This window comes from Zootermopsis nevadensis, unplaced genomic scaffold (assembly GCF_977971745.1).
Source record: "Zootermopsis nevadensis isolate Lab colony 2312 unplaced genomic scaffold, Znev_1.0 Znev_ptg000028l, whole genome shotgun sequence".
Taxonomy (NCBI): Eukaryota; Metazoa; Arthropoda; class Insecta; order Blattodea; family Termopsidae; genus Zootermopsis; species Zootermopsis nevadensis.
Window position 1 is genome coordinate 17,715,769 of NW_028259160.1, and position 23,839 is coordinate 17,739,607.

Consider the following 23,839-nt stretch of genomic DNA (forward strand, 5'->3'; position numbering starts at 1 on the left):
TGGTCAAAGCGTACCAACTGAAGAGTTTTTAACCGTTCGAGGTTCCCTTCGGTGTTAATCTCGAAAACGTGTGAAGAAAGCGAACACAACGTAACCCTAATCTCATTAGAAACTACAAATACGTTTAAGGGTACATTTATTTCCTGACAGTTTAGTAGAGCAATTGCAAATGTGAGATCAAATGAGAATTATTTCAACCGAGCAAACGTAGCGATTCAATGATTCCCAGGCCTGTTCGAATCCCATACGGGAAAACAGCTGATTTCAGCAGAGGATTTCCGTTCTCTTTTCTGAACACCTTCAGGGTAATGTCGAGACGGTTGCATATAGGCTGCTTCGACAGGAGATCGTGCTTCCACGAAACGGATCCTGTGATATCAACAAGGCTGCTGTTTGTCAACTTTAAAATGTTGATCAGTGTTACCATAATATGCGAAAGAATTGTTTTCGTGTTTTGAGGATTGAGCCTTTTTCCCCCGCTTTTATTTTATTTAGAAGAAGAATAATACAATTTGCGAGACATTCTAAACAAAGTGTGAAGATTCTTCGATCTTTTATTTGACAATTCTTCATCAATTGACTGTGATTAAATGGCGCAGAATGACGGCATGAATATGAGTGATGAATGCGGAGAGACAATAAAGGAGACGCTCGGGTTGAATAGGGACGGAGAAATATAGAAAGAAGGCTGTGGTCTGGCTTTCCAGTTCGTAATCAGTGCAGATACCCGGAGGTGAGGGAGGGAGGGGGTCACCTCGAGGAGCGTTATCTACTCAGATTACAATGAGTGACGGAACAGACCCGTGGGGGGGGGGGGGAATTTGTTTAGACTGTTTGGCCCCTTCCCCGAATCGACCAGTAAACAATAAGTACCACTTCCTCTTTCAAATCAGTAACAGAATTTTTTGTTTTTTATGATTCTCAGCAGCCATTAACCAATTGTTGGAGACTTTTTTTTAAAGGTAAAGAACGAATTCTTAAAATATTTGTAGATTTTACTTTTGGCTTCGGTGATGTTAGATACTTCATAATTTTCGGTTTATATGGCTACTTTTGTTCGTTGTAGTAATTAACTAGATGGCTTACGGAACCCGGAGGTTCAGCACCGAATTAACCAAAGCCCTGTCCTGGGCCAACAAAATCCAGTCTTCTTCAACTCCTATCTCCCATAGATCCCGCCTGAGATTATCCTCCCATCTACTTCTAGGTCTCCCCAGAGGTCTCTTCCCACCTCACATCCTTACAACCCAACTTTAAAATTAACGGTTAGGAAATGCAGGTTCCTTGAATTTTATTAACACTTTTGTTCTTCATAACACAATTTTCGCTTTCATTTTTACACGCGAGGCCGAATAGTTGGCAGGCCTTCGTTTTTTCTAGAGGTCCCACGAACAGCCACAACGCCATGGAACTGCTGTTAATTTTGTTACAAATCAGCTTTGTCTCGTCCTTCGCAATTATTTTAAGAGACGGTGATTCACGAATACCCGAAATGGTCCCGTAAATTCCGGGTCATGTCGCCACTAATAAGTTCCTCTGTTTTTGTTGTTGTACGAGTTACGTCATGGCTTTGGGTGGGGGGTGGGGGGAGTGGAAATGATTGCGTGTCTGTTCTGCAACTTATTACGAACGGAGGGATCAAGGTCAGGAATCTTGCTGGCGAAGTGAAGGTAATCCATGGGAAAATCGTTCGGGCAGTCCCACGTTCCCCTACTGGTTTGCAAAGACGTAATCATGAGAAATGTGTGTTCGTTGTTGATGGGCTGGCCATATAGAATTGCGGTAGAAGTTACTTCTTTCGTGTCCAATTAAATGTTCAGGATTCCGTAAAATGTTTCAAGCGAAAGTCGTAGATATTAATTAGATCCATATCTGATGTTATTCTTGCATGCATTCACATAATCCTACCACAAACCCCTAATGGTTATACAACCCGTAAGAGCGCGTTCTTTGATTGCAGGCCTTTAGTTCTGTTTATCGCCACATGCCGATTTCGCTTTGGTCCGGAATTTTGCTGTTGGCTTGTTGTAGGCCCAGATATAATCAAGGGTTACCTGATGCAGATCTGGTCTGACAGGGACAGTCCAGCCATTTCCTTGGCAACTTGGTGTACTGTACCAGGAAACATTCTCATAGTTTGTACCGACAGACGGTGCCTCCTCCTGCCTTTGATTTATGAAGTTGCTAGCGTCTGCGTGCTTAAGTTGGTGTCTGGAAAGGCAGACTTGCCTGGAGAGGCCAAGAAGTAACATGAAGAATGTCGATCAGGACAGACCGATGTTCGTCTCAGGACTCAAGTGAGATTTTTGAGAAGTGGATCATACGAAATTTTTTAGTAAACTGCTGGATCAGGGTTGAGTCCAGGTTCTGATTTTGTATCGTAGTTATTTCATTCAAAACTGTGGAAATTTGTTGACTGTTTCAGAGTGACAGGATCTCGATACTGGCTGGCATGGAGCAACAAGAAGTGAGTTCTGAGGATGAAGAACCCAATGTCACAGGTGAGCCAACAACGATGCTTTGCAGAGTGAGTCCCATATTTCAGTCTCCCAGAATCTTGCAATATGCAGTCTCATGGAATGTTAAGGTTCCTACTTGAGTGCTGCTGCACGGTACCGTAAATTATGGTTCTAAAGTTTTGTGACTGGCCTGCATTCACAGTTTCAGACAAATCAAATGTCCGTCATGTCCTTCTGGGTCATAACACCATGAGGTCTTGCAGCTGGTTACCAACATCTAGGAGGAAGGTATCAGTCAGGATTTGGATGTGAGTAATTTATCACTACTGGCAACCCTGGTTCGACATGAATGTCTCGCATCCCGGTCCTCGATTTCTTCCGAAAGATGCAGGTGATACATTTCCTAAGAAACTTTGGGATCTAGCTGCAAGTCCGCAGTTGACATCTTCACCAGCACGAGAACCTCGGGCTTCTTCACATCCAAATTTCTGTTGTTACCAAACAGCTCTTCGGCCCTTCTGTACCATGAACGTATAAAAAAAGCTGGCCGATTGTTTTGACTATTCCTGGTGATTAATGCCAAATGTTTGCTATTAAAAGTAATAATTCAGCTAGCGCAGTTGAATGGCCAGCCAATCCCTATCTGGGATTATAATTGAGTGTGAACTGCTGCAGTAATGGCAAATTCTTGAACTGTTCCTTTATTTGCAGAAGAGAAGATCGTGACCATGATATTTTCAGAATGTGACACCGAGGGAAGGGGCAAAGTTCCTGTGCTGAAGCTGATGCATTTCATGTTAAGCCAGGCCGATCAGAAGCTGGACAGGTGAGATGGCACGTAATAACTGCAAGCGATGGGTCTTTCGGAGCCCACGCCCCACTTGAAGTATCGCAAGGCTCAGTCCTTGGTCCGGTTCTCTGTGATGTACGTCAGAGATACATTCACAATCGTTCAGACTTTTAAAAAAGTTACTAATTTGCTGATGATAGAAACATGTTGTCAGTCGGAGAAAATGGCAGCGACTTGTAATCTTACAGAGAAGATATTTAAGTGGGCGCAGAGATTGTAGAAAACGTGGCGTAGCGATTACATTTGTTACGTGATACGTGTGAAATAAATTCATTAAGAGAAAGAAAGTTGATAGGAAAAATATAAAATATTCCTCAGGCACAAAAGTTAGTGGGGAAAAATGAGAATTTAAAGGGGGGGGGGGTGTTAATAAAGTGAATTCAGAATTAAGGAGACTTAGGGCTGGGGGCTTGGTGGCAGAACACATGCACTGTGGACCGCCACGGTTCATTGTTTCTCTGTGCTTGATGTTCAGGTCTGTCTTGGAGGAACTGAAACTGATGCTGGACCCACAAGAATCCAATGTGGAGGTGACAAGACAGACGTTTCATACAGCCATGAGGACCTGGACTGAAGAAATGAAGAAGAAGAGCAACGATGACATTTCCTGGTAACTCTCTTATCCACATTTTTTGACCGGGGCTGTTTTCGCTATGAATCTGACTCAGAGCACGGCTTTGAGATCCTCCGTGCAGACACTGACGGAGAACAAGTGTGTTTTGACGTGAATGTGGGGGATTTGTCGTCTGGGTTCGATGCGCGAACGTGACATACATTTTGACGTGGCTCTAGGAATTTGCCTCTGAAGAAGGCCTCTGTTCAGTGACTATATGATAGTTGAGTCATGAATAAACCTTTGTCGCAGAGTAATCCGAAACTTCAGCTAGCTTTTCTGGGATTCTACAGGCGCTCTGGATTGGCTTGGTCGTTGAGCGTCTTATGTTTTAGCCCGCAGTGTTGTCATAATGTCTGTCGTCTTACAGCATGGACGATGCAGATCCGTGCAATGCCGGCACCATCGACCCCGGTCAGATCTCGGATGGCGATCCCGCCGAGTACCCTGTCTCTGGTGAGTTTCACTTATGCAGTAATTGATTCAAATGAAGGGATGAAATATAAATCTGTGTAATTTGAGGTTCTTATGGGGATGAGCGTGAAAATGTCTGTCTTGCGTGGTCTGGATTCTGTGAAAATGAAGACCGACTTCAGGATCTGACGGACGGGATGGTTCTATGCCCGCTGAGTTGGTTTGCCGTCTTATGTGATGGTTTTTGTTTAAGGAAACTTGCGTCTGTTACTGATGTGCGACTTCTTTTACATCAGAGCGAAGGAGAATTGGCTTTAACAGGGTTTTACTGAAAATTGCGCTGCATTGCTTTGGACTGATAAAGTTTCTCACAGCAGTTTTGGGTCACTGCACGTACTGCGAGCAGAACGTGCAGTGTGAGAGTCAATCAGCGGACTCTGAGGGGAACAGGAGGACGGATGTCATGAGTTCAGTGATCAAGTTATAAAGAAATGTCGTTTGGTTCTGTAGGTTATTTAATGACACCATATCACATAAAAGGGTAGTTTAGTGCCCGGATGAGAGGTGACTGTATGTGCCTACTTATGAGTACACTCAGACTCATAACCACTTTACGCAATGTGCTCGCTATTTGAAATTAATGAAGTGACTGTACGACGACACCAAGTGTTGTGTCGAGTGATCGGTTTCTGTGTTCCAGATCTCCACAACTCTTCCAACATCTCATCCTTTAGTTGCAGCAGTAACGAGCCAGTGACTCTGCCTCATGCTGTGTGAGTTACGTACAGGATTTGTTTGGCTTCTGAAGTCATTTTGTTTTTGGTCAACTTCCCTTCTTCACTTTATCACTTCCTTTGTCTGTCTTTATGTCTGCCTGCTTCTTTCTTTTCTTCATATTCCACCACTTTCCCTTTCTTTCTCAAATATTTCTTCCTTCTTTCCATAATTATTCTTTTTCTGTTTTCTTTCCTGCTTTTCATCCCCATTCTAAATTCGTGTGTACAAGGTGATCAAAAAGTCATGCAATCCACAAGAAAAGATATAATGTTCTCTCGGTGCATTTTAATTTCATCGGAAATATTTGTGATACCGTGACACAAAGTATGTGACCTCCTCCTTGCACCACAGATTCACACCAGTTAAATTAATTTGGTTGGTAGTGTGCTGTTCATTTTCGTAAGCTTGGAACTATTGAAATTCTTGTCGTAATGGCGACAGCTGTCAGATGTGGTCATGTCAGTCTTCCTGGTCTGTTCACATTTATCCCATCCACAAGAGCGTGCCATGTCCTGAGCCACATCAATATAATCTACACCTTTCAATACCATTTCCCTAAGATCCATTTTAATATTATCATATCATCAGAACCTAGGTCTTCCAACTAGTCCCTTTCCTTCAGGTTTCTGAAACGGAGTTTTGTACACATTTCTCATCCCTCCAGCGCGCAGGACATGTCTCGCCTATCTCGTCCATCTTGAATTTGGTCAGCCTAATTACATTTGCTGAAAAATACAAATTACGGACACGAGAAGGGGGGCGAACTGCGCGTGGGTTATGTCACTTCTTGATCACCCTGTCTTAAAGTACGCGTAACCTCAGTGGTGTCGTGTTGATGCTGTGTGCAGCGAGACAAATGCTCTGATGGAGTGCGTGATGGAGTTGAATTACTCGAAGAAGCGGCTGGAGGAGCAGAACGAGGACCTCCAGACGCAGCTTCATGCCAGCGAGGATGGTTACGCTCTGCTGCAGAAGGACTACAAGAAAATGTGCCTCAAGTTGTCCAGGTGATGATTTGTCGATGCTTGTCTGTGGTAGAGAGGAATTTCAGTGGCGGGCAGAAAATAATAAATAAAGTAATTTTGTTATAATAATATTTCGCTTGGTCGTGTTTGCAATGCATTGGCAGCGTGTTGAACGGTGAACTTTTGCATGCTGTGCCCATGAAATGTGATAATGTTTTGCACACTCTGCGCTCTGGGAATTGAATAGGAAGCTTTTATCTGTGGGATGGCGTAACCATTTTAAAGCCCATTGGTAACTATATGTACCATCTACTTTAATAATCAGCAACTGTGCAATGTATTTATTTGATTCATATGATTTTCAGATTATGGAGCGATTATCCCCTTAACCAGTTTAAACCATTTCATTACTGTCACGGAAATGCATTCTGTTTCCTTTGAAGAGGGTTGATACTTCGAAATTACTTTTCTGTGTCAGAATTATAATTTATTTTGAATGTACTTTGGTTGGAAGTCAGAATATTTTCCGTGTGTTGCGCAGCCTGCAAGGCGTCATGCAGCAGTTCCACCAACTGCAGAAAGAGTGCGAGGAGCTGAAGGAGGCGGCAGTCGCGGCGGAAACGGCCGGCGTCGTCCTGAAGCTGAGGGAGCAGGAGCTGGAGAAAGAGGCGCGGGTCAACAGGCGGCAGCTGTCGGAACTTGAGAACCAGGTTCTTTAAACTGAGAGCGAACAGATAACGCGATCTGACGTTCCGATTAAATCAAGAAACTGACTGTTCGTGTTGTTACAGAAAATGGAACTGGTACTGGAACTGGAGGTGAGCAGCAGGAAGAACCAGGAGGTGCAGAAGACAGTTACATTGCAGAAGATGGAAATCGAGCAGCTGTTGAAGCAGTGCAGGCAACATGAGCATCTGAATGGCACGCAGGCCGATCACATCTTAGAGCTGAAAGGCCGCGTTGATGAACTGCTGAGTAGCGTACAAGTTAGTAGCTCCTGTCATCTCGTATCTTATTGTAAGTCGACTTATTTCCAGTTCGTTCTGCTTCCATAACGCAATCTTGTGGATAATGCGCGAATGTTTTGTTATCGGTATTTTCCATATTGGGCTTGGTTGTCCTGTTGTGGGCATTACGAAACGGAACTGAGAATCACAAGAAAGACCGGTGAAAGATGGTTAGTCCGCTGAAATGTAAGTCGTAGAATTCCGTTCTTCAGGGAAGGATCGTATTAATTTGATTTTGTATGAGGAGGGGATGGAGGATTTAATTTCTTAGGTTAGGTTGGATTGGTTTATTCTTTAAGAAAGATTCTGACATAGAGAAATTCTTTACAAGAATGCCGGACAGAGCGTCAGTCTCTGCAAGAGGCTCGATGGAGTGGCAGGCTGCTGGGGAAAAATTAATGTTGCGTGAAATTAGTTTAATGTGACGCAGGGTCCTGAATCTGTTTTGCCATTGAAGAAGCGAGCGTATAATGACCGATTTTGTGAAACACAGCAGAAGAAATAGAAAAGTATCAGATTTCTGTCTTCTGGGTTGTTGCGCTGTGTAGTCTGGTCGATGTTAACCAACGTTTCAGAGGTCATACTGCCTCCGTCATCAGGGCGATGAATATGCCAATAGGGTGTGAGAAGTTGGATTTTATAGGCAGGGAAGTGAAAGGTGTAGCCTGCCCCGAGCCAATGGGAGCAGGTATGGGAGTGGACCAATGGTAGCACGTGGGCGAGGGTGGGAGAGGGAGAGATTGTAGAGAGAGAAAGGTGAGTGTAGTTGTATGGATAAAGGCCCTGAAAGGGGCCGAGTTAGTGGTCTGGTTGGTTCTGGCGGCGCACACACTCCGAGGACTCCGAGAACGAGCAAGAGTGCGCCGCCAGAACCAACCAGACCACTAACTCGGCCCCTTTCAGGGCCTTTATCCATACAACTACACTCACCTTTCTCTCTCTACAATCTCTCCCTCTCCCACCCTCGCCCACGTGCTACCATTGGTCCACTCCCATACCTGCTCCCATTGGCTCGGGGCAGGCTACACCTTTCACTTCCCTGCCTATAAAATCCAACTTCTCACACCCTATTGGCATATTCATCGCCCTGATGACGGAGGCAGTATGACCTCTGAAACGTTGGTTAACATCGACCAGACTACACAGCGCAACAACCCAGAAGACAGAAATCTTCATATTCACCGCTGTGAGAACCTCAAGTCTTACACAGAAAAGTATCAATTTGAAAGGAAGATTTGTGATGCGTCGTGTAGTCTGGTAGAAATTTACCAACATTTCAGAGGCACAGATGATCATTTCCTTGTGCTTGGCTTACTCATTGCTCTGGTGATGGAGGCAGCAGGCACTTCTGTAATGTCATTAAACTTTTACCAGATTACGTGGCTCAACGTCGCAGGAGACGGTCGTTGTCAGAGATTTTGTTGTTGCAAACTGTTGAATTGGTGCCAGGTAGAAGAGATCGACGTCCATGTGAGATTCTTACCGAGAAAACTTTTGTAGCATTTGCAGGAGGACAAGCAGTCACTAGAAGTCTGTCTGTTGAGCATGGAGGATGAGCTCCTGTCAGTCCACAGCCAGGCGTCTCTCGTGCTCTCGAGGAGAACGTCCTTGGTGGTGAGTCGCTACATCCAATTAGGTTAGGTTAGGCTGAGACACACAAACGTGTGAAACTTCGCATGTGAGATTTTTTGTTTGTTGTTTTAATTGGCGCGTTCCTCTGAATTTCAGGGGAATGAGAACATCTCAAATAACGAAGATGACATGTATGTTAGTGCGCGCTCATCACCATATAGGTTTGTGGCGGACAATCACGACAGTCTCCAGGCAGAAATCGAAGCTGTGAACAAGGTAAGATGAAGTCACGTGGATCGTTGAAGTCTTGGGAGAGGGCGCTTCCTGTTTGTGGCTTAAATTGCATGAAGTATTTGGAAAAAATTGTAAGAATAATTTTTTAAATATGATGCTCGAAAATCAGGCAAGTCCTTCCAGTCTCTTTGCGCTGTGTTTGTTGAAATTATTGGTATCACTGGTGCAGAGAAAGAAAATTTTCTGCCAGCGAAGAGAGTCCTGAAGGCAGTTTTCCTTTTGCAGGTTACAGACAGAGAGGTGCAGTGCGAATGGTCCCTTGATTTTCGGAATCAGGAGAGCCAGACTGCGTAAGTAATAATGGAATCTCGCTCGTCTTTCTCCCTGAACATCCCATTTCCCCGCATGAGCATGTTAAAGATCAGTTTACGTTCACCTTTGAAATTCGCATTTGCAACTACAAGAAAGAAAGAATGGGTTTGTTGTTATGCTGTAAACACGTCGATTCCCTGGCTCGTTCATGCTGATCACAGAGGGCTCAGATAATTAGCCAAAAATTAAGAAGGGGATTAGTTTAACCTCTTTATGAAGAGTAGTTTTCTGTTCTCCTCGTACTGGAAGAGCCCCAGTAGCAGGAAACCATTTTCCTATATCGACTCTGTTAACTGTTTGAAGTTCTACGACCCACGTCTCAACGTCGCTTTATTTGCCCTTGCTGTAGTTAAAGTTGTCTTCTGTTTTCTGCACAGGCCGGTCAGTGCTGAAGATGTGGCGCGGGAGATGCGGTCCGTCGTCGCGCAGGCCAGCCCAGGTAATGACTGTCACGCAACAAGACTGTTTCGTTCGTTGGATGTGATTGTATCGTTCAGATTCTTGTTACCCCTCATCATTCAGTCATTTTTGTTGATTACAAAATTTTACCCATTTATTTATGTGGCACCGCAAATAAATTAGGAATTTGACTAAAACCTGTCAACTCTTTTGCCGGATAAGATGTGAAAGGATTTTTTTTTTTTTAAATTTAACTGGAACACACTTTCTTTTCTTTGTTACGTTCTAAATATCAAGTATTTTTAATGTGACTGTCTTCTGGGATGTTTGCACCGTGCAGTGTGGTAGAAGCTGAACAAAATTTCAGAGGTGGTTCCTGCGTCCATCACCCTCATGATGGAAGTGCAGGACCCACCTGTGATATTTCCGTAAACTTGTACCAGACGGCGTGAGAGACAGCCATCTTTGTACTTGCCACTGCGAGAATCTCAAATCCTACAATTGCAACTTCGTCGAAACGGCGATGTCAGAGCTAGAACTTCACGTAGAAATGTAAAGTAATTTGAATAAAAATTTTGTTTCCAGACAACTCCATGATTCTGGGTGAGGAATCTTGTAGCACGAAGCAGCACTCTGTCCTCGAGGTTAGTATTCGGAAGATCGAAATGCAGATACTGAGGGGCAATATTTAGTCTTGCGTATATTTACTTAACAATTCAGGTTATTGAAAGTTATTCACCTCTCGCTGTGGATCTGAACTGCGGCCTTGCATGTGGGACGGCGCTAGAGCAAGAAGGAAACAAAGCACACCGAGATTTGGACTGAAATTTTTGGGTTCTTATGCCACGTGGTCTTGCATGTGATTACGAATATTTCAGAGGAACGTATCCATCTTCAGGATGAAGTTACCTGAAGATTAAGGCAATGTGTTGCTCTTAAACATTCATGGCGACGTACGAGACCACGCGTCTTGAGCCAGAAGACCCCAGTTGACGCAATAAGTATTGCCCCACAAAATGTCAACTTTCTGATCCTCCTTCATTTAATTACCTTAACAATAATGAATCAAAAGCACAAATTGTGCAACTTCCTCTGTTAATTCATCTCATAGTTTTCTCAGCCGTGATCCTGAGGACATGACGAGTGCTGATTGTGGATGATTTATTAATATTTAGGAAGCTTCGGATCCCACGTCGGACTTCCTGTGGCTGGACGTGCAGAATTTGACCCTGTTCAATCCTGACACACAGTTGGCGAAGTGGGTGCGCGACACGGATGCTTTGATTGCTGTCAGGTGAGCTGCAAATAAGTCTTTCTGATTCTGGTTCTGGGAAAATGCTTTAACGCACGGTCGCTACGAAAGCCCTGTCACAGGAGAGAATATGGTCACCTGGTGCTCATGTGTTGAGAGTGCGGTTTTGAAGAAGGGACTAACATGAAACTGTGACTGTCATTTGGAAAATGGGAATATAATGACTTGCATGACCGACAGAATTCCATAATGATAACAGTGCCTCGGGGGATTGTGTGTCATTAGCCATTAGAGATGACTGCAGGGAAAATTATAATTTTGGTTGGTAGTTGTGTCATCATTCACAAGAAATTCCCTGTCTATTATGGAACTTAGGGGTTCATTGCCGTGTTCGCAAGAGCCTCCAGTCCATACACCCTCCTACCTCATTTCCTTGAGATTAATTTTAATATTATCGTTTCATCTACGTCAAGGTCGCCCGTGTCGTCTCTTCCCTTTGGTGTCTCCCATCGAAATTTTTTTGCTGTCGTAATATAAGATCAGCTTCTGTTCTGACATCAAGTGATATTGTCTGCAGGAGCCTCCTCATCTCATTTATGAAGGAACGTAATAATTCGTGGTCATGTCACGGTCCTTCGTTTAATTGCCATGGCAGTTTGTGCCGTAGGACGGAACGGAAGTCTGGTTATGCAACACTGCATCTCAAATGCTCAGAAAAGGCCAAAATGTCGAGGTCTGCGTCTTTCGGTCTGTGGCCACGATGGAGGTCACATTCGGAAATAATTCAAGTGTGTATTTTTAGCTTAGAAAATACACCAATAAAAGGAAATAACACGGGATATGATCACATGAGACCTTCAATTCCGATGTAAGCGGAAAAGTTCAGGTCTTGTTCCAATTCCTGGCGCTTGCGCAATAAAACAAATTACTGTAACAACGCGACCGTCAAGTGTCGCCGGAAATGCAGGCATGCGCACTAAACAGCAGAACGTTTATAGAGGGAGTAGGAGTGAATCAAAGCGGAAGATTAGAAGACAACAGTGCAACATAAAGGAAAGACGAAAGAAAGGAAGCCATATTTGTTTACTTATTTGTGTATTTACGAACTGAAGATGCGTGAGGTGAGGGGAAAAATAAAGATCCGCTCGCTTTATCGAAACGCCACCATGATGTCACAACAGTCGAAGTGATGGTGGTATTAACCTAAAAAGATTCTAAAATACATGTCATATAGTTACGCGCACAACTTATAGGAGAAGTTCATCAATATTCCGGAAGGACGCACTTCATCCTCTGAAGCCCTGAAGATGGAAATAGTTTGTTCCTCCGAAACACTGGCTCTGTCAGGAAGGGCTGTGCTTGTGCTGAGTGTTGAACCCAGACCTCATTATCCTACTAACGTATCTGTTCTATTTAGACACTTTACTGGGCTCAGTCACTAAGGTGGTCGCACGAACTGAATATTAATGTGCAAGTGAGCCTTAAGGCCGTCACCAGTCGCGGGTTATCTGCCGTTGTCGGTCGAGGGACTCGTCAGTCGAGACGCGGACCGCGTGGTGAAAGGTTTTCGGCTGGGTGTGAGTGTGTGTCTGTCTGTCAGTGCAGTGGTTTTCGTCTCGTCGCCGTCCAGGCAAGTAGCTGCTTGCGATTGCTTGATTCAGTGTCAGAGGTAACACGATTGTCACAGGCTCGTTTGGGGATGCCGTCGTGTGGCAGTGGAAGATGACTTGCATTATGTCGGAGAATGTGCTGCTTCGTGCAGTCCATATATGGTCACGAAGTTTGGCAGAAATTGGCCTCAGCACCAGTAGAGTATCTTTGCTGTAAAATTGATTTTGTCTGTTATGATCGCTGTTAACGCGACAGGTGGCAAAATTGCCTCAAGGATTGATCGTCGACTAACCGAAAGAGTCGATATACAATCATTAAATAAAATAGAATAGAGTTTGGGAGTGGTGACCTCGGTGTTCGGGCAATATTGACTTGGTATTTTCGCTATTGAATGACGCTTTGTCAGAGACTGAGGTTGCTGGTTGTAGAGGCCCTGCGAGCGATAAACACAGGCTGTGGCGTAGCCCGCCTGGAGCGGCTCTGGTGTATTATGAAATGCGTGGCAACACGGTGCAGTCCACTTTCGAACTGGGTACCTCACAGTTCAGGTCACACTTGCTAAGTCGGTTTTTTTTTATATTTTTTAACCTGGTGAATCTCAAATCGAGTCTTTTCCTGTGATAATACAACATTTGCCCTGGTCTCCTTCTGAGGAATTACGTTGTCTGTGTTGTTAGGTTTTGTAAATGGTGATTGCGGGGCGTAGAGCCTTGAATGAGGGTCTGTTGTAGTATCAGGAATATCGCTAACAAACTGTCCGATAGCCACCTGAAGTTCCCGACTAGTTCCATGTGCCTGTTGCTGTATTGTCAGGATCGGGCCATGAAGGCGTATGGTGGCGTGGAGATAAAACAGTGAATCCTTGACCACTCAGTCCGCAAGGACACTTGGCCTCTATCGGGATCCGAACCATTCACACTGACGGGGCTGTATGTCTCTGAGCTGTATACGAAGAACGTTTTTTGTTCAGCGACCGAACATGGACGAGGCGTTTATCGTAATTTTGCGCCGAATCAACATGCCGTGGCCTGTTTTGAGGTCTGCAGTCCCCGCAGATCCACCTTATCTGCAAGGAACCCCCTTCTGTGACCGTGTTTACGGTGAAGTTACGTAAATTTAACTTAAAACGTGTTACATGACAACACTTTTAACACAGAAATTACAACGTTGACGCTTGAACGGCACGGAACACTTTTTTTAGGGGCGGGTCCGTTCACTTCGGCCTTGAAGGGCCATTACTGAGGAAACTTTTTATTACAAACTTTTAAGAGTGTCGGGCCCTTTCACTATCTTTTATTTGAACCCCTTGCCTTCTCCGTTTGGTACGACTTTTTTTTTGGGGGGGGGGGGATCAAGACTTGCGACTCAGTAGCCCAGAAACATTATTTGTAAATAACAACATGGATTAACGCAAGTAGGATTTGACGTTCCAGAGTACGCGTTCATAGAACCCAGAAGACGACTTCCGTGCATTAACCTGGCGGTTACCGTCGTTTCGGAAGAGCGTCTTACCTCTTCAGGATTAAATTATGTTTCTACTGACAACGCACCCAACCCCATCTAGTGGCGAGGTTAGGAATGAGTAGGAGCTGTACAGCCTCTCCCCCCAAGCCCCTGCATGGCGTGTGGTGGGACAGGTTTACTTCTGTTTCTCAATTTAGAATGTTTATTTACGTCACCTTGTGTAAAATATGCCAACAAATAGACAGTTTCCTCCCAGGGGCATCTCTACCGCAGTTAAATGTGTTAGTATAATGGAAGCTGTGTTTGTGTTTTCATAATCGCTGCAGGATTCCTATTAAGTACGTCAAAGTTTCGGTAGCGAGATCTCGAATAGAATTTGTGGCACAAGAACGGGTTTAAAGTTTTCGTGCGGTCCCAGGAAGTTGCGACACACGGTTTGCAAAAGCCCCTCCCACCCTCACGGGTTCTCCTGTCCATAATTTGAAATGTGGTCGTTTGGCTTTACTCAGAAAACGTTTAAAGTAATTGTTTTATTTCCAGTTGTTTGGTGTTTTCAAACGTGTGCCCTCATTTTAAGTGGCATTTTGAAAGACGGATATAGATTGGTGGTACGGGGCGCGTAAGATTTTGTTTAAGATGCTTTCTTGCTAAAACGATGCAATAAATAACGAGAAGTGTTTGTTAGGTTTGGCCAACATTTGACAGGAAACGAATCGCGGTTTCCAAATATTTGCCACAAGATTCCCTACGAGTGTCTCGGAACTGGAAAACGGTAAAGAAGGAAGTTTTATTGTCTTCAGGACCCTGACTTGTGTGACTCAGGATTTTTCAAAATGTGCCTACGAAATTTATCGTCTGAACCATGAGTCATGCAAATATTTATTTGTTCTCCGCTGTGTTACATTACAAGTGACGAAATGTTTGGTGTTACGCTAATAGGCACAGACGCTTTAAGACGTTCTTTTGTTCGCAAGAGCCCGTTTCTCTCCAAACCACAAGTTTGAGGAGAAAACTTCTATTGTGATCGCCACAGAGTGTTTAAAATGCTATTCCGAAAATTTTCTCGGGCGTATCAGACGTATCAGTTGGTTAAATTACAAATATCATCAATGTCATCTCTGCCCCCATCATCACGTCACACTGACAAGACTTTTACCCCGGGCAAGTTTTCAAGAGTGAGGTTAGGTTTGCGTCTCCTTGCTTTGTCCTTGATTTTTCTTACGTGTTTGTTGCGTTCTGAATCGCCGATAAAAATATTTTATAATTCATTCAGGCATTTTTTTGTCGCGCGCAGACTCCGATTGTTAAAGAACGTCTGTACAACAATGAAATAACAAAAGATCTGTGAAGAATTCTCATTGTTAAAGCCAGTCTGCGTTGTGGATCATTTCTTAGGCGGGCGTTTATACTAAAACGAACTCTTTGCAATCTCTGCCAAGGCGAAAAGCAGTGTTTATCAAATCTAAACTTCTTGACGATGGTGAAGAGTCAGTTGAATAAAAAATTTCCTTGGATATTATCCATCGTCTAGTAAATATAAAACGTAAAAAACGACGTTTCGGAGATGGGACTCTATCTCCGGCTTCAGGTTCCTACACAGTTGGGCCCACTCCGGAGATAGGGATTAGCTCTATCTAGTGGGCCCAACTGTGTAGGAACCTGAAGACGGAGATAGAGTCCCATCTCCGAAACGTCGTTTTTTACGTTTTATATTTACTAGACGATGGATAATATCCAAGGAAATTTTTATTCAAAGAGCAGTGTTGTTCACTCGCCAGGAGTGGCTTGCACTCAGTATCGTACCTGTGGCGATCAACCCGTGGGCCACGAACCCTTGGCGAATATTGCATCTCGTTATCAAAGGTTATGCTCGTCAGAATTTCGTTTCTCTCCCATCCTTCGCATCCTTTTCATCTTTTCTTTTATTCTATGTTCGTTCATCTTCTCTGTCACCCTCCTCTCTTTTGACCATTGTTTATCTTCCCTCCCATTCCGTCTCTTTCCTCCCTCTCCTCCGCCCGCCATATTAGCGCCGGCCGGTACCAGTGGTCACCTGCAGTCACGCCTGTGACAAGCAACGAGCGACTCATCATGGCCGCTCTTCTGTCTGTTCGCAGGAGAAAAACGAACCTGCAGGCCAGGCCCGGTGGCGTCTGCGACGTCTTTCACATGGAGCAGCCGGAGCCCTCGGTGAGTACACATCACAATAGCTCGCAGAATTTTTTGCAGTGAAATTGGCTCTTGTGCTGGTAACAGTGACGCCCTCGCGTGAGTCGGGAGGTTCTCGGCCTGGAAGTCTCTGGTTCCGGCAAGATGGAGACGGTATGTGCCTTCGAAACGTCCACAAGACGTTGCTGCCCAGAAGAAGAACGTCGACAAAATCACCGCGCCTTGGAAACCTCAGATCTCATAGAAGTGAACGTCAAAACGAGGGATCTGTAGTCGGGGGGGGGGGGGGGGGAAAGACCCCGTGAACGTGCGACCAAGTTGCCGTAGGCTTGCGTGTACGGAGGCCGAAATGTGATACGGATCAGCCTGCAAGGTCAAATGGTTACGAGGGCAAGGAAAAAATGGCGTCTTTCCTTACTGAGCCGGTGTTTCGCCTTTCTTGAGCGCTGATACGATAAGGACGGGCGACCTTTCATGTCCTCATATTTCATCGATTCATTTATCAGAACAGCCCAGTTCTCGTCTTTTTTACAGTCTGATTTTTTATATGTGGCCGATATCAATTCAATGCGCCGTGGTTTTACTCGATTCAGCTAGGAGGAGGTTGTCTGGCCAGAGCTAGAATCAAGTTTCGATTCCGTCACCCTTCGTAGTACCAGTGCGTATTTATCACGCAACTCATCCTTCATACAGTTGACGCAAAGTAAGCCCGAGCTCGGTGTACGTCATAGTAAGAGGTATAGGCGATGATGGAGCATGACACTTCGCCCCTTTTAATACGGGGGGAAAAATCGGTGGCGTTTTGATACTGACTTTTACGCTTTGAAAGTGCGTGTGTGCGTTGAATTTTTAAAGTTACGAGTGTGAGTGGCCGAGGTTCGTATCTTGGCAGGGTCAGCATTTGCAGTGGCTGCCAGGCAGTAGGCACGTGAAACTGACAGGTCGCCTTCAGGTTTACGTCTTGGAGTAGTAAAAAAAAAAAGGTCCTCATTTATTGTCAGGGGGACTGATATGCGACGGTATGTCGTCTCTCTTATCAGTTATTTCCAGATAATGGCATTATCTTGAGATACCTTTGCGTTCCTCCGAAGCATTTCTTGCGCAGTGGGGGTAATTTTCTGAGGTGCATCCATACAAAGATCCGTCTCCCTTTCCACGACTTCATTACAGTAATTTTTCGTGCTACAAAATCATTATTACGCAATTTAATACAAGCTTTTATGTTTGTATTGAATCCGTGAACGAGTAGGTAATGACGTGTACTTTAGAATTCGACGAAAAAGTCCTCGAAATAATGCAGAATAATTATGCTTGGAGCCCGTTTATGAAATGGGCCTGTAGCATGTTTAGCATTTCGTGAATCCGGCTTCGGATGCTGGCATCTTGATCGAGCTGTGTGTGTCTGCTGGACCAGTTGAGTTTGACCCAGTTCGCGCGCCACCTGGCCGCGTATCTCCAGACTCTAGCTCCGTACGGCATCGACGTTCGTGGGTCTGAGTGTCTTGGGGCCGAGGCAGCTAGAGCGCTGTGTGATTCCAGTTGAGGCTTGACGAACTTCGGAGATCAAATGGGGGAGGATGAGAAGTGCGTACAAAATTCTGGAAGGGAAGAGGTCACTCGGAGGGCTCAGACCTAGATACGGCGGGTCTTAAGGAAACTGGATTAGGATAGGCTGTTGTGACCTCAGTAAGGTGCCTTGTGGTTACATGAAAGTCTCTTTCTTTTAAAGCAGGGTGACTGTCGGCTTATGTTATGAGGAAGGTCTATGCTCCATGGAGGAATCGTTCTTTCTCTGTCTGACTCCCATTCGTAAGGAAATGTGCTCGCGTATGTTGGTCGCTCTTCCTGCCACATCCTTACCCTTTGGTCTCTGATTTCACTCGGGACCTCTCAGCCGATAAGCTATCTACCAGTGTGACGTGAGGCAGGCCAAAGTTTCGTCCCTGGGCGTGTTGTCGTGGCGTGATCAGTCCAACAGGTCACCTGGTTGCAGGTTGGGCGACCTGGTTTTGGTTCCCGGAGGACATATTTCTGTTCGTAATCGATGTGTTTTCAGACTGGGGGGGGGCTCTCGGTCCGACGTTTGGAAAATGGTTTATTACAGTTTGAAGCTGTCTGTCTTCTGGGATGTTGCGTCGTGTGCGTTTGTCGAGATCTTCCGACGTTTCAGAGGCGCTTACTGCCTCCATCGCCAAGGTGATGGAGGCAGTAAGCACCTCTGAAACGTCTATATTCTTCCTGAAATGCCGTCAAGTGTGCAGTTCGTTTTGGGCGTATTCACTGGCAATAACAGATAAATCCCCAGGACCATTCTTCCTGGACTTAACAAGTCTTAGATCACAATTCCCTCCAAAAACAACGATCATGTTGTAAATGTTTGTCTGTGGTTTACGTATATGCCAAGATCTGTAGACACGGTGGAATTGTTGGGCGTTCCACGAGGTCTTGGCCCCTGTTCCCTGACCAAAGAGTGTCAGAATTACGTATGTTCACTGTTAGTTATAAAGGTAGGAATTTTGGGGTTGGGGGTTAAAATCATTTGGTTCGCGAGCAGGAGAAATCGCGATTGACGACCGTGTTTGTACACCCCTGGAGCCTGGCTGTTTATGGCCGGGTGACGTGATCGCCAGCTGGATGCCATTTCATGATCTTTTTAAAAGTCTCGTAAACAAGTTGGATCACAGGATCCCAATCTGTGGACATCGAATGCACTTCAAGTGCGTGGGTGCTTTCGTGTCCAGAAGGAGCGTCGGTAAACAGAAGTGCAGAGGCTCTTTGCGGTTTCCATTATAACCAGTTTCATGGTTCAATTCCCTCTGCTTGTGCCTTTCTTGCCCTGAGACCCGAGATGAGATCAGTGCCAGTCTCATTATGTCTCGTAGCAAAACAGCCCGATCTTGACTGGCGATCTCTCGTGCATATTTATGATGTATTTTTTGTTGTCTGTTGTGAGGGCTGGGCCGCGTTTCTTCACTTGCTTTGAACTCTACGCTTTTGTTGCTAGGGAACTGTGACATTCACAGTTGATCTTTAGGATTTGCGCGCTTTACGTAGTCAGATCTCTGAGAGTAGAACCTCGCGATCTTGGGAACAGTTCCTCCCGCCCTCAGATGTTATCGTGTTGACCTCTTCCGAACGCTCGGCAGCAGGTGTCCTTTCGAAATCTAAATCGAGTGACTCGTCTCAAAGACAGGATCTGTAACTTTGGGCATTCGGCGAATAATTGATTGGAAAAATGCGGAACGAAGTTGTCGTGCCGATGTTGAAGGCAAAGATTTGAACCCGGTACCCCCCCCCCCCCCGAATACGAAGCAGGGGTTGCAACCACCCAGCCGCCACATTCGGTACATTTGTACCACCACCAAATGGCGTAATTGTGCAGAAAACAGAGGCAGGTAGACGGACAGGCATCCTGCGAACAGGTGGCGAGCGGGCGACCTGATTCCAAGTGTCGTTACGTCACAGAAGGTCGCGAGCGGGTTGGCTGTCGACTGGATTCGAACCCCAGCCCAGCTGTACAGAGCACGCACGGAGGAGATTAGAAACACGTAGACGGTTTTCGTTGAGTAGCATGAATAGAAGATAACTGCTCGCAAGTTGGCGTATGTGGCGCGATAATATTAAAAAGGGTTTTAAAGAAAGAGATGGGCGTGAGCTGGATTGAACTGGCTCGTGATAAGGACCCGTAGGGGGATGTAGTGAACGCGCTAATGGACATTCTATTTCCATAAGACCAGTGAAGTTCTTGACGATCTGAGTGATTAGGACTTCCTATGATTGCCATCGTCTGTTCGCAGGGGGACGATGAGATGCCTGGTCCCTCCCCGGCCATCAAGAGGGCGTCCTCGGTCAACTCTGCTTCCGAGGTGAGTACTCAACCCCACAGAAAGCCTCCCTGCCCAACCCCCCAATCTGGAGGACCATCACTTGTCGATCTCCTCATATCTCTGGAGGCCACCTCCTGGGGGCACTGTGTGTCTCCTCCTCTCATAAGCTTTATATATGTTCTTCGTTACCTAGCAACGAAACTACCTCTGAGTCATATCAGAGAAAATTTTGTTTTTGTAATTGTAATTTACGTAAGTGACAGAGGCGTTTATTTCGTACAGAGCGTCACTCACGCGTGAAAAGCTTGAAACTACGTGAATATGACGTTGACCCTTTGAATCCGAAGCTCGCCTAAATAATATTTAATACTCCGGTCCGTACCGCGAAGAAAACTCAGCTCTTCACCATTACGAAATATCAAGTGGTTAACGCCGTTTAAGGAAATGATCCCAGTTACACTTAGAATCACACGAAACACACAAATCCAAAATAATGAGTTGTCACGGGCATTAATGGCTAATTTTCTACGTGCATCTCTGAGGAATTTCAAAGCGCGTGGTGATCAATGTATTGTCGAGCCCGGCACGTGGACTGCACGTGCGCACTCAGTTAAGTATTTCTTCTTCCAAATAAGTAAAGCACAGGCCAGCGATAATCGCCCTACTCCAATTTCCGGGTTCAAAACCCGAGATATTGCTGTGGATGTGGGCACGTCATCTACAAAGACTTTTTTTTTTTCGTCGACAGATCTGGACCAAAGAGAAATGCTTAATTTGCCGCGTGGACTCTCAGTTAATGCCCAAAACTTTTTTTCTCTGTTTCTGGAACTGGTGAACTTTGCAAGTTGATACGAGGATGAAGTTCATTCAATGATCAGTGCGCTTAAGACGGTCGTTCCAACTCCCTGGAGCACGGTTTTACTTGAGAAGCTGTTAGTGCCGCAGCTAGTCAAAAGTCCTTGCCTTTTATGAAATCAGAATGTTCATCGCCGTTCTCACAAGAGCCAGCCAAGGCCCCGTGCAACATTTCGTAACTTCCAGCAATTATTTGTTAACTCGTTTAAGCCCGAAGCTAGTCTCTAATATTAAAAAAAATGCAGTTATTGCTTCAAGGAAAACTTCGCGTCTCCATGACAACGATCAGCCTGTTAATGTTGTTTAAGGAAGTGATTTTTTTTTATTTGTGCCTGTGAGTCGTACGAAACTCGTGAATGCACTGTGGGAACAAAATGGACGAGTTCTTGAATGTGAAAGTAGGTCGTGTGTGTAATTACCGCTGTGCTTTAAATAGTCGAATAATTGTGTTATTTGTGTTCTGGTTTAAGTTGCCTCATGACAGTGGCGGGCTCTTGTGAGCACGGTTGTGAACGTTCTGGCGAGCACTGGCTTAACAGCTGAAAGACCTCTCTTGATTCCCCAGATCGTCTCAATTACCTCGAACAGCATCGTCCAGTTCAGAAACACTCAATTCTCATAACTCGCAGTAAATTAACTTTCATCTCTTCGGCTAATTACGCTTGACATTGCTTCGCCCTTCTGGAGGCCGAACTGCGTGAACTCACGATACATGAGCTACTAATTTAATTAATTTTGTGTTCCGTAAAACTCTTTAGCTAATCCGTGATAATTCAGGACCTCGTGTAGGGACAAGAGGAGAGTGGAGTTGAGTTGAGTTCTGGAGCCCCTGCGAGGGGTGTAAGGGGTACTCCGGCAACACGAGATGAAAGAAAGTGATGCTGTATGTATTTCAGGAGAGTATTTGGTGTAAGTGACGCGGTCTTCGAGGAATTAATTAGTGGTTAGTGGCGCCCAAGCTCGAGGAGGAGGACGAGGTTCACGCAGAATTGCGGTGTGTTTCAGGAACAGGAGGGTACGTCGTCGATGCGACGCTGCATGTCCGAGTCCCAGGTGGTGAGGTCGGGCAGCGAGACGTCTTCGGGGAGTTCGTCTCCCTCGGACGTCTTTCCCAGTCTTCCCGACGTCGTGCTCCAGGAGCTGGGGCTGGCCTCTGCCGTCGCGACGCAACCCTGGTGAGGAAATACATACTCTCGTCGCGAAGGGGTGAGGCTCTTGGTGTCCTTGGAACTGCGGCCCCGAAAGGTCCCTTTGCCCACCCCTCAGATGAGTGAATATGGAGCAGCGGTGAAATGATAGTGACGGGGGGGAAAACCGAAGGTCTCCGTTTTCAGGGTCGATGCCTTCGGCTGTGAATATTGAGACTGTGGTTTCTACGAACGAGTTTGCACGTCGCCAAAACCCCGGAGACCGTCACAGTCCTTTAAAGTTCCTCGTTGCAGTTACACTTTGCAACTTTGAAATGTATTTTTTATATTCCCGTCTTGTCTCCGACCTTCTTCGCTCTGCGTTCTGTGGAGTCACTAGTTCTCGAGGAAAGTTTTCGCGATTACGTCGCTGGGGCCAGTGACTGAACCGGTATGTGTCAAGGATAGGATTTACCGCTGCCAGATTTCACTTCGAGGCACTTACCCCCCTCCCCCCTCCTTATAAATCCTCAAGGCGTTGAGCTTGCATCCGAGGCCAGCGTCAACCTCGAAGATGGAGGCAGCGTTCTCCTCCGCAACGTTTTGATTACGTCATCAGAGTAACCAACGAAATAACTTAGTCAAGAATGGTATCGAAGCTTATTGTTGTGACAATTTGCTGAGAGTCGCGACAGACAGACAGACGTGGTGTCCTTTGCTACGCTAAAGCGCAAATAACACCTAATAATCGAGGCCAAACCAATAATTCACTGTCACGTGTTCCAGACCAGATAAGAAACTATCCCTCTCTGCCATCTGTGTTCTAACTCTTGTACTAAAAGTGTGTGTTTCGTCGTACAACAAAAATTTCGTTTCAACTGTCAAAAGAAGTCAGTGGAATGGTTTTTTTTTCGTAAACATTGTTTGTTTGTTTAATGATGATGCCTGTAGTTCATATTATTCATTCCCGATGGTAACGCCACGAAAATTTAACTTTCGAACATTTTTTTCCCTGCTTTTCACCAAATATGATTACAATTTTCACATCAAGTAGGGTGGGATTGGCGGGCTTGTAGCACGCATATGATAGATGAGCGTTGGGAAAATTCTAGGGAAGAGACCACTTGTAATACCTTTACATATTTGGGAGATCGTCTAACAGATGAATCCGGTCTGAAGCCGACGCTCTTACCCTACGATTCAACGCCCATTTTAAGTGACAATTATCCTCACGACAGTGAGTAGGAAGATGGCTGCCTTCTGGATTGTCGCACCCTGATGATGGAGGGAGCAAGGACCTGTGAAACGCTGGTGAACTTCTGTCAGACTACACGGCGCTACAACCCAGAAGACAGCCATATTCTGGATTCGTATGGCTCAAGATAGGGACCGGTGGCGATGTGATGTGAACACGGCGTGGAGGAAAAGCTCCTTACATTCTCCAGCAGTAGAACGTAAGAAGTGCAGGAGCTTTGTACTCCAGCTGAGAATCGAATTTCGGTCGTCAGTACCACAGCCAGTCATTTTGCCGACTTGTTCTAATTTAGGCGTGACTCCCTGACCCAAGTTGATCCTGACCTAATATTAACACTTCGCTAAGATAAATTTAGGTTTCTGCCAGAAGTGGGGCGGTTCAGAGCCATTAGAGACCATCAGTGTTGTAACCAGCTATCTTGAGGGTGTTCGTTGTCTTCCCCAGTCGTTCCGTGTTAATGCGTTTCTCTTCAAACAGTTCCACTACATGCTCCATCAGCTCCTCTGATGTGTTTTCTGCGCGCAGATTCAGTCGTGTTGTGCCATCTTTGTGATTACAAATAGTACACCTGATAGCAGAAAAAATGCTTTGCTCATGTCATCAGTATCTGGCAGTAC

At 45.4% G+C, this 23,839-nt stretch overlaps 1 protein-coding gene across 1 annotated transcript in view; it reads left to right on the plus strand.

Annotated features, from left to right (window-relative positions):
* Positions 1–1,514: 1,514 nt before the first annotated feature.
* LOC110826688 (uncharacterized) overlaps positions 1,515–23,839 on the plus strand; it is a 30,018-nt gene continuing 7,693 nt past the window's right edge. The window contains exons 1-18 of the mRNA XM_022057553.2: positions 1,515–1,670; positions 2,426–2,501; positions 3,171–3,285; positions 3,785–3,919; positions 4,293–4,378; positions 5,037–5,109; positions 5,962–6,120; positions 6,620–6,788; positions 6,870–7,064; positions 8,586–8,699; positions 8,814–8,933; positions 9,177–9,241; positions 9,641–9,702; positions 10,248–10,306; positions 10,838–10,956; positions 16,107–16,179; positions 19,956–20,024; positions 21,846–22,015. Coding sequence (XP_021913245.2) covers positions 1,515–1,670; positions 2,426–2,501; positions 3,171–3,285; positions 3,785–3,919; positions 4,293–4,378; positions 5,037–5,109; positions 5,962–6,120; positions 6,620–6,788; positions 6,870–7,064; positions 8,586–8,699; positions 8,814–8,933; positions 9,177–9,241; positions 9,641–9,702; positions 10,248–10,306; positions 10,838–10,956; positions 16,107–16,179; positions 19,956–20,024; positions 21,846–22,015 — 2,015 coding nt within the window. The remainder of the gene's footprint in view (positions 1,671–2,425; positions 2,502–3,170; positions 3,286–3,784; positions 3,920–4,292; positions 4,379–5,036; positions 5,110–5,961; positions 6,121–6,619; positions 6,789–6,869; positions 7,065–8,585; positions 8,700–8,813; positions 8,934–9,176; positions 9,242–9,640; positions 9,703–10,247; positions 10,307–10,837; positions 10,957–16,106; positions 16,180–19,955; positions 20,025–21,845; positions 22,016–23,839) is intronic.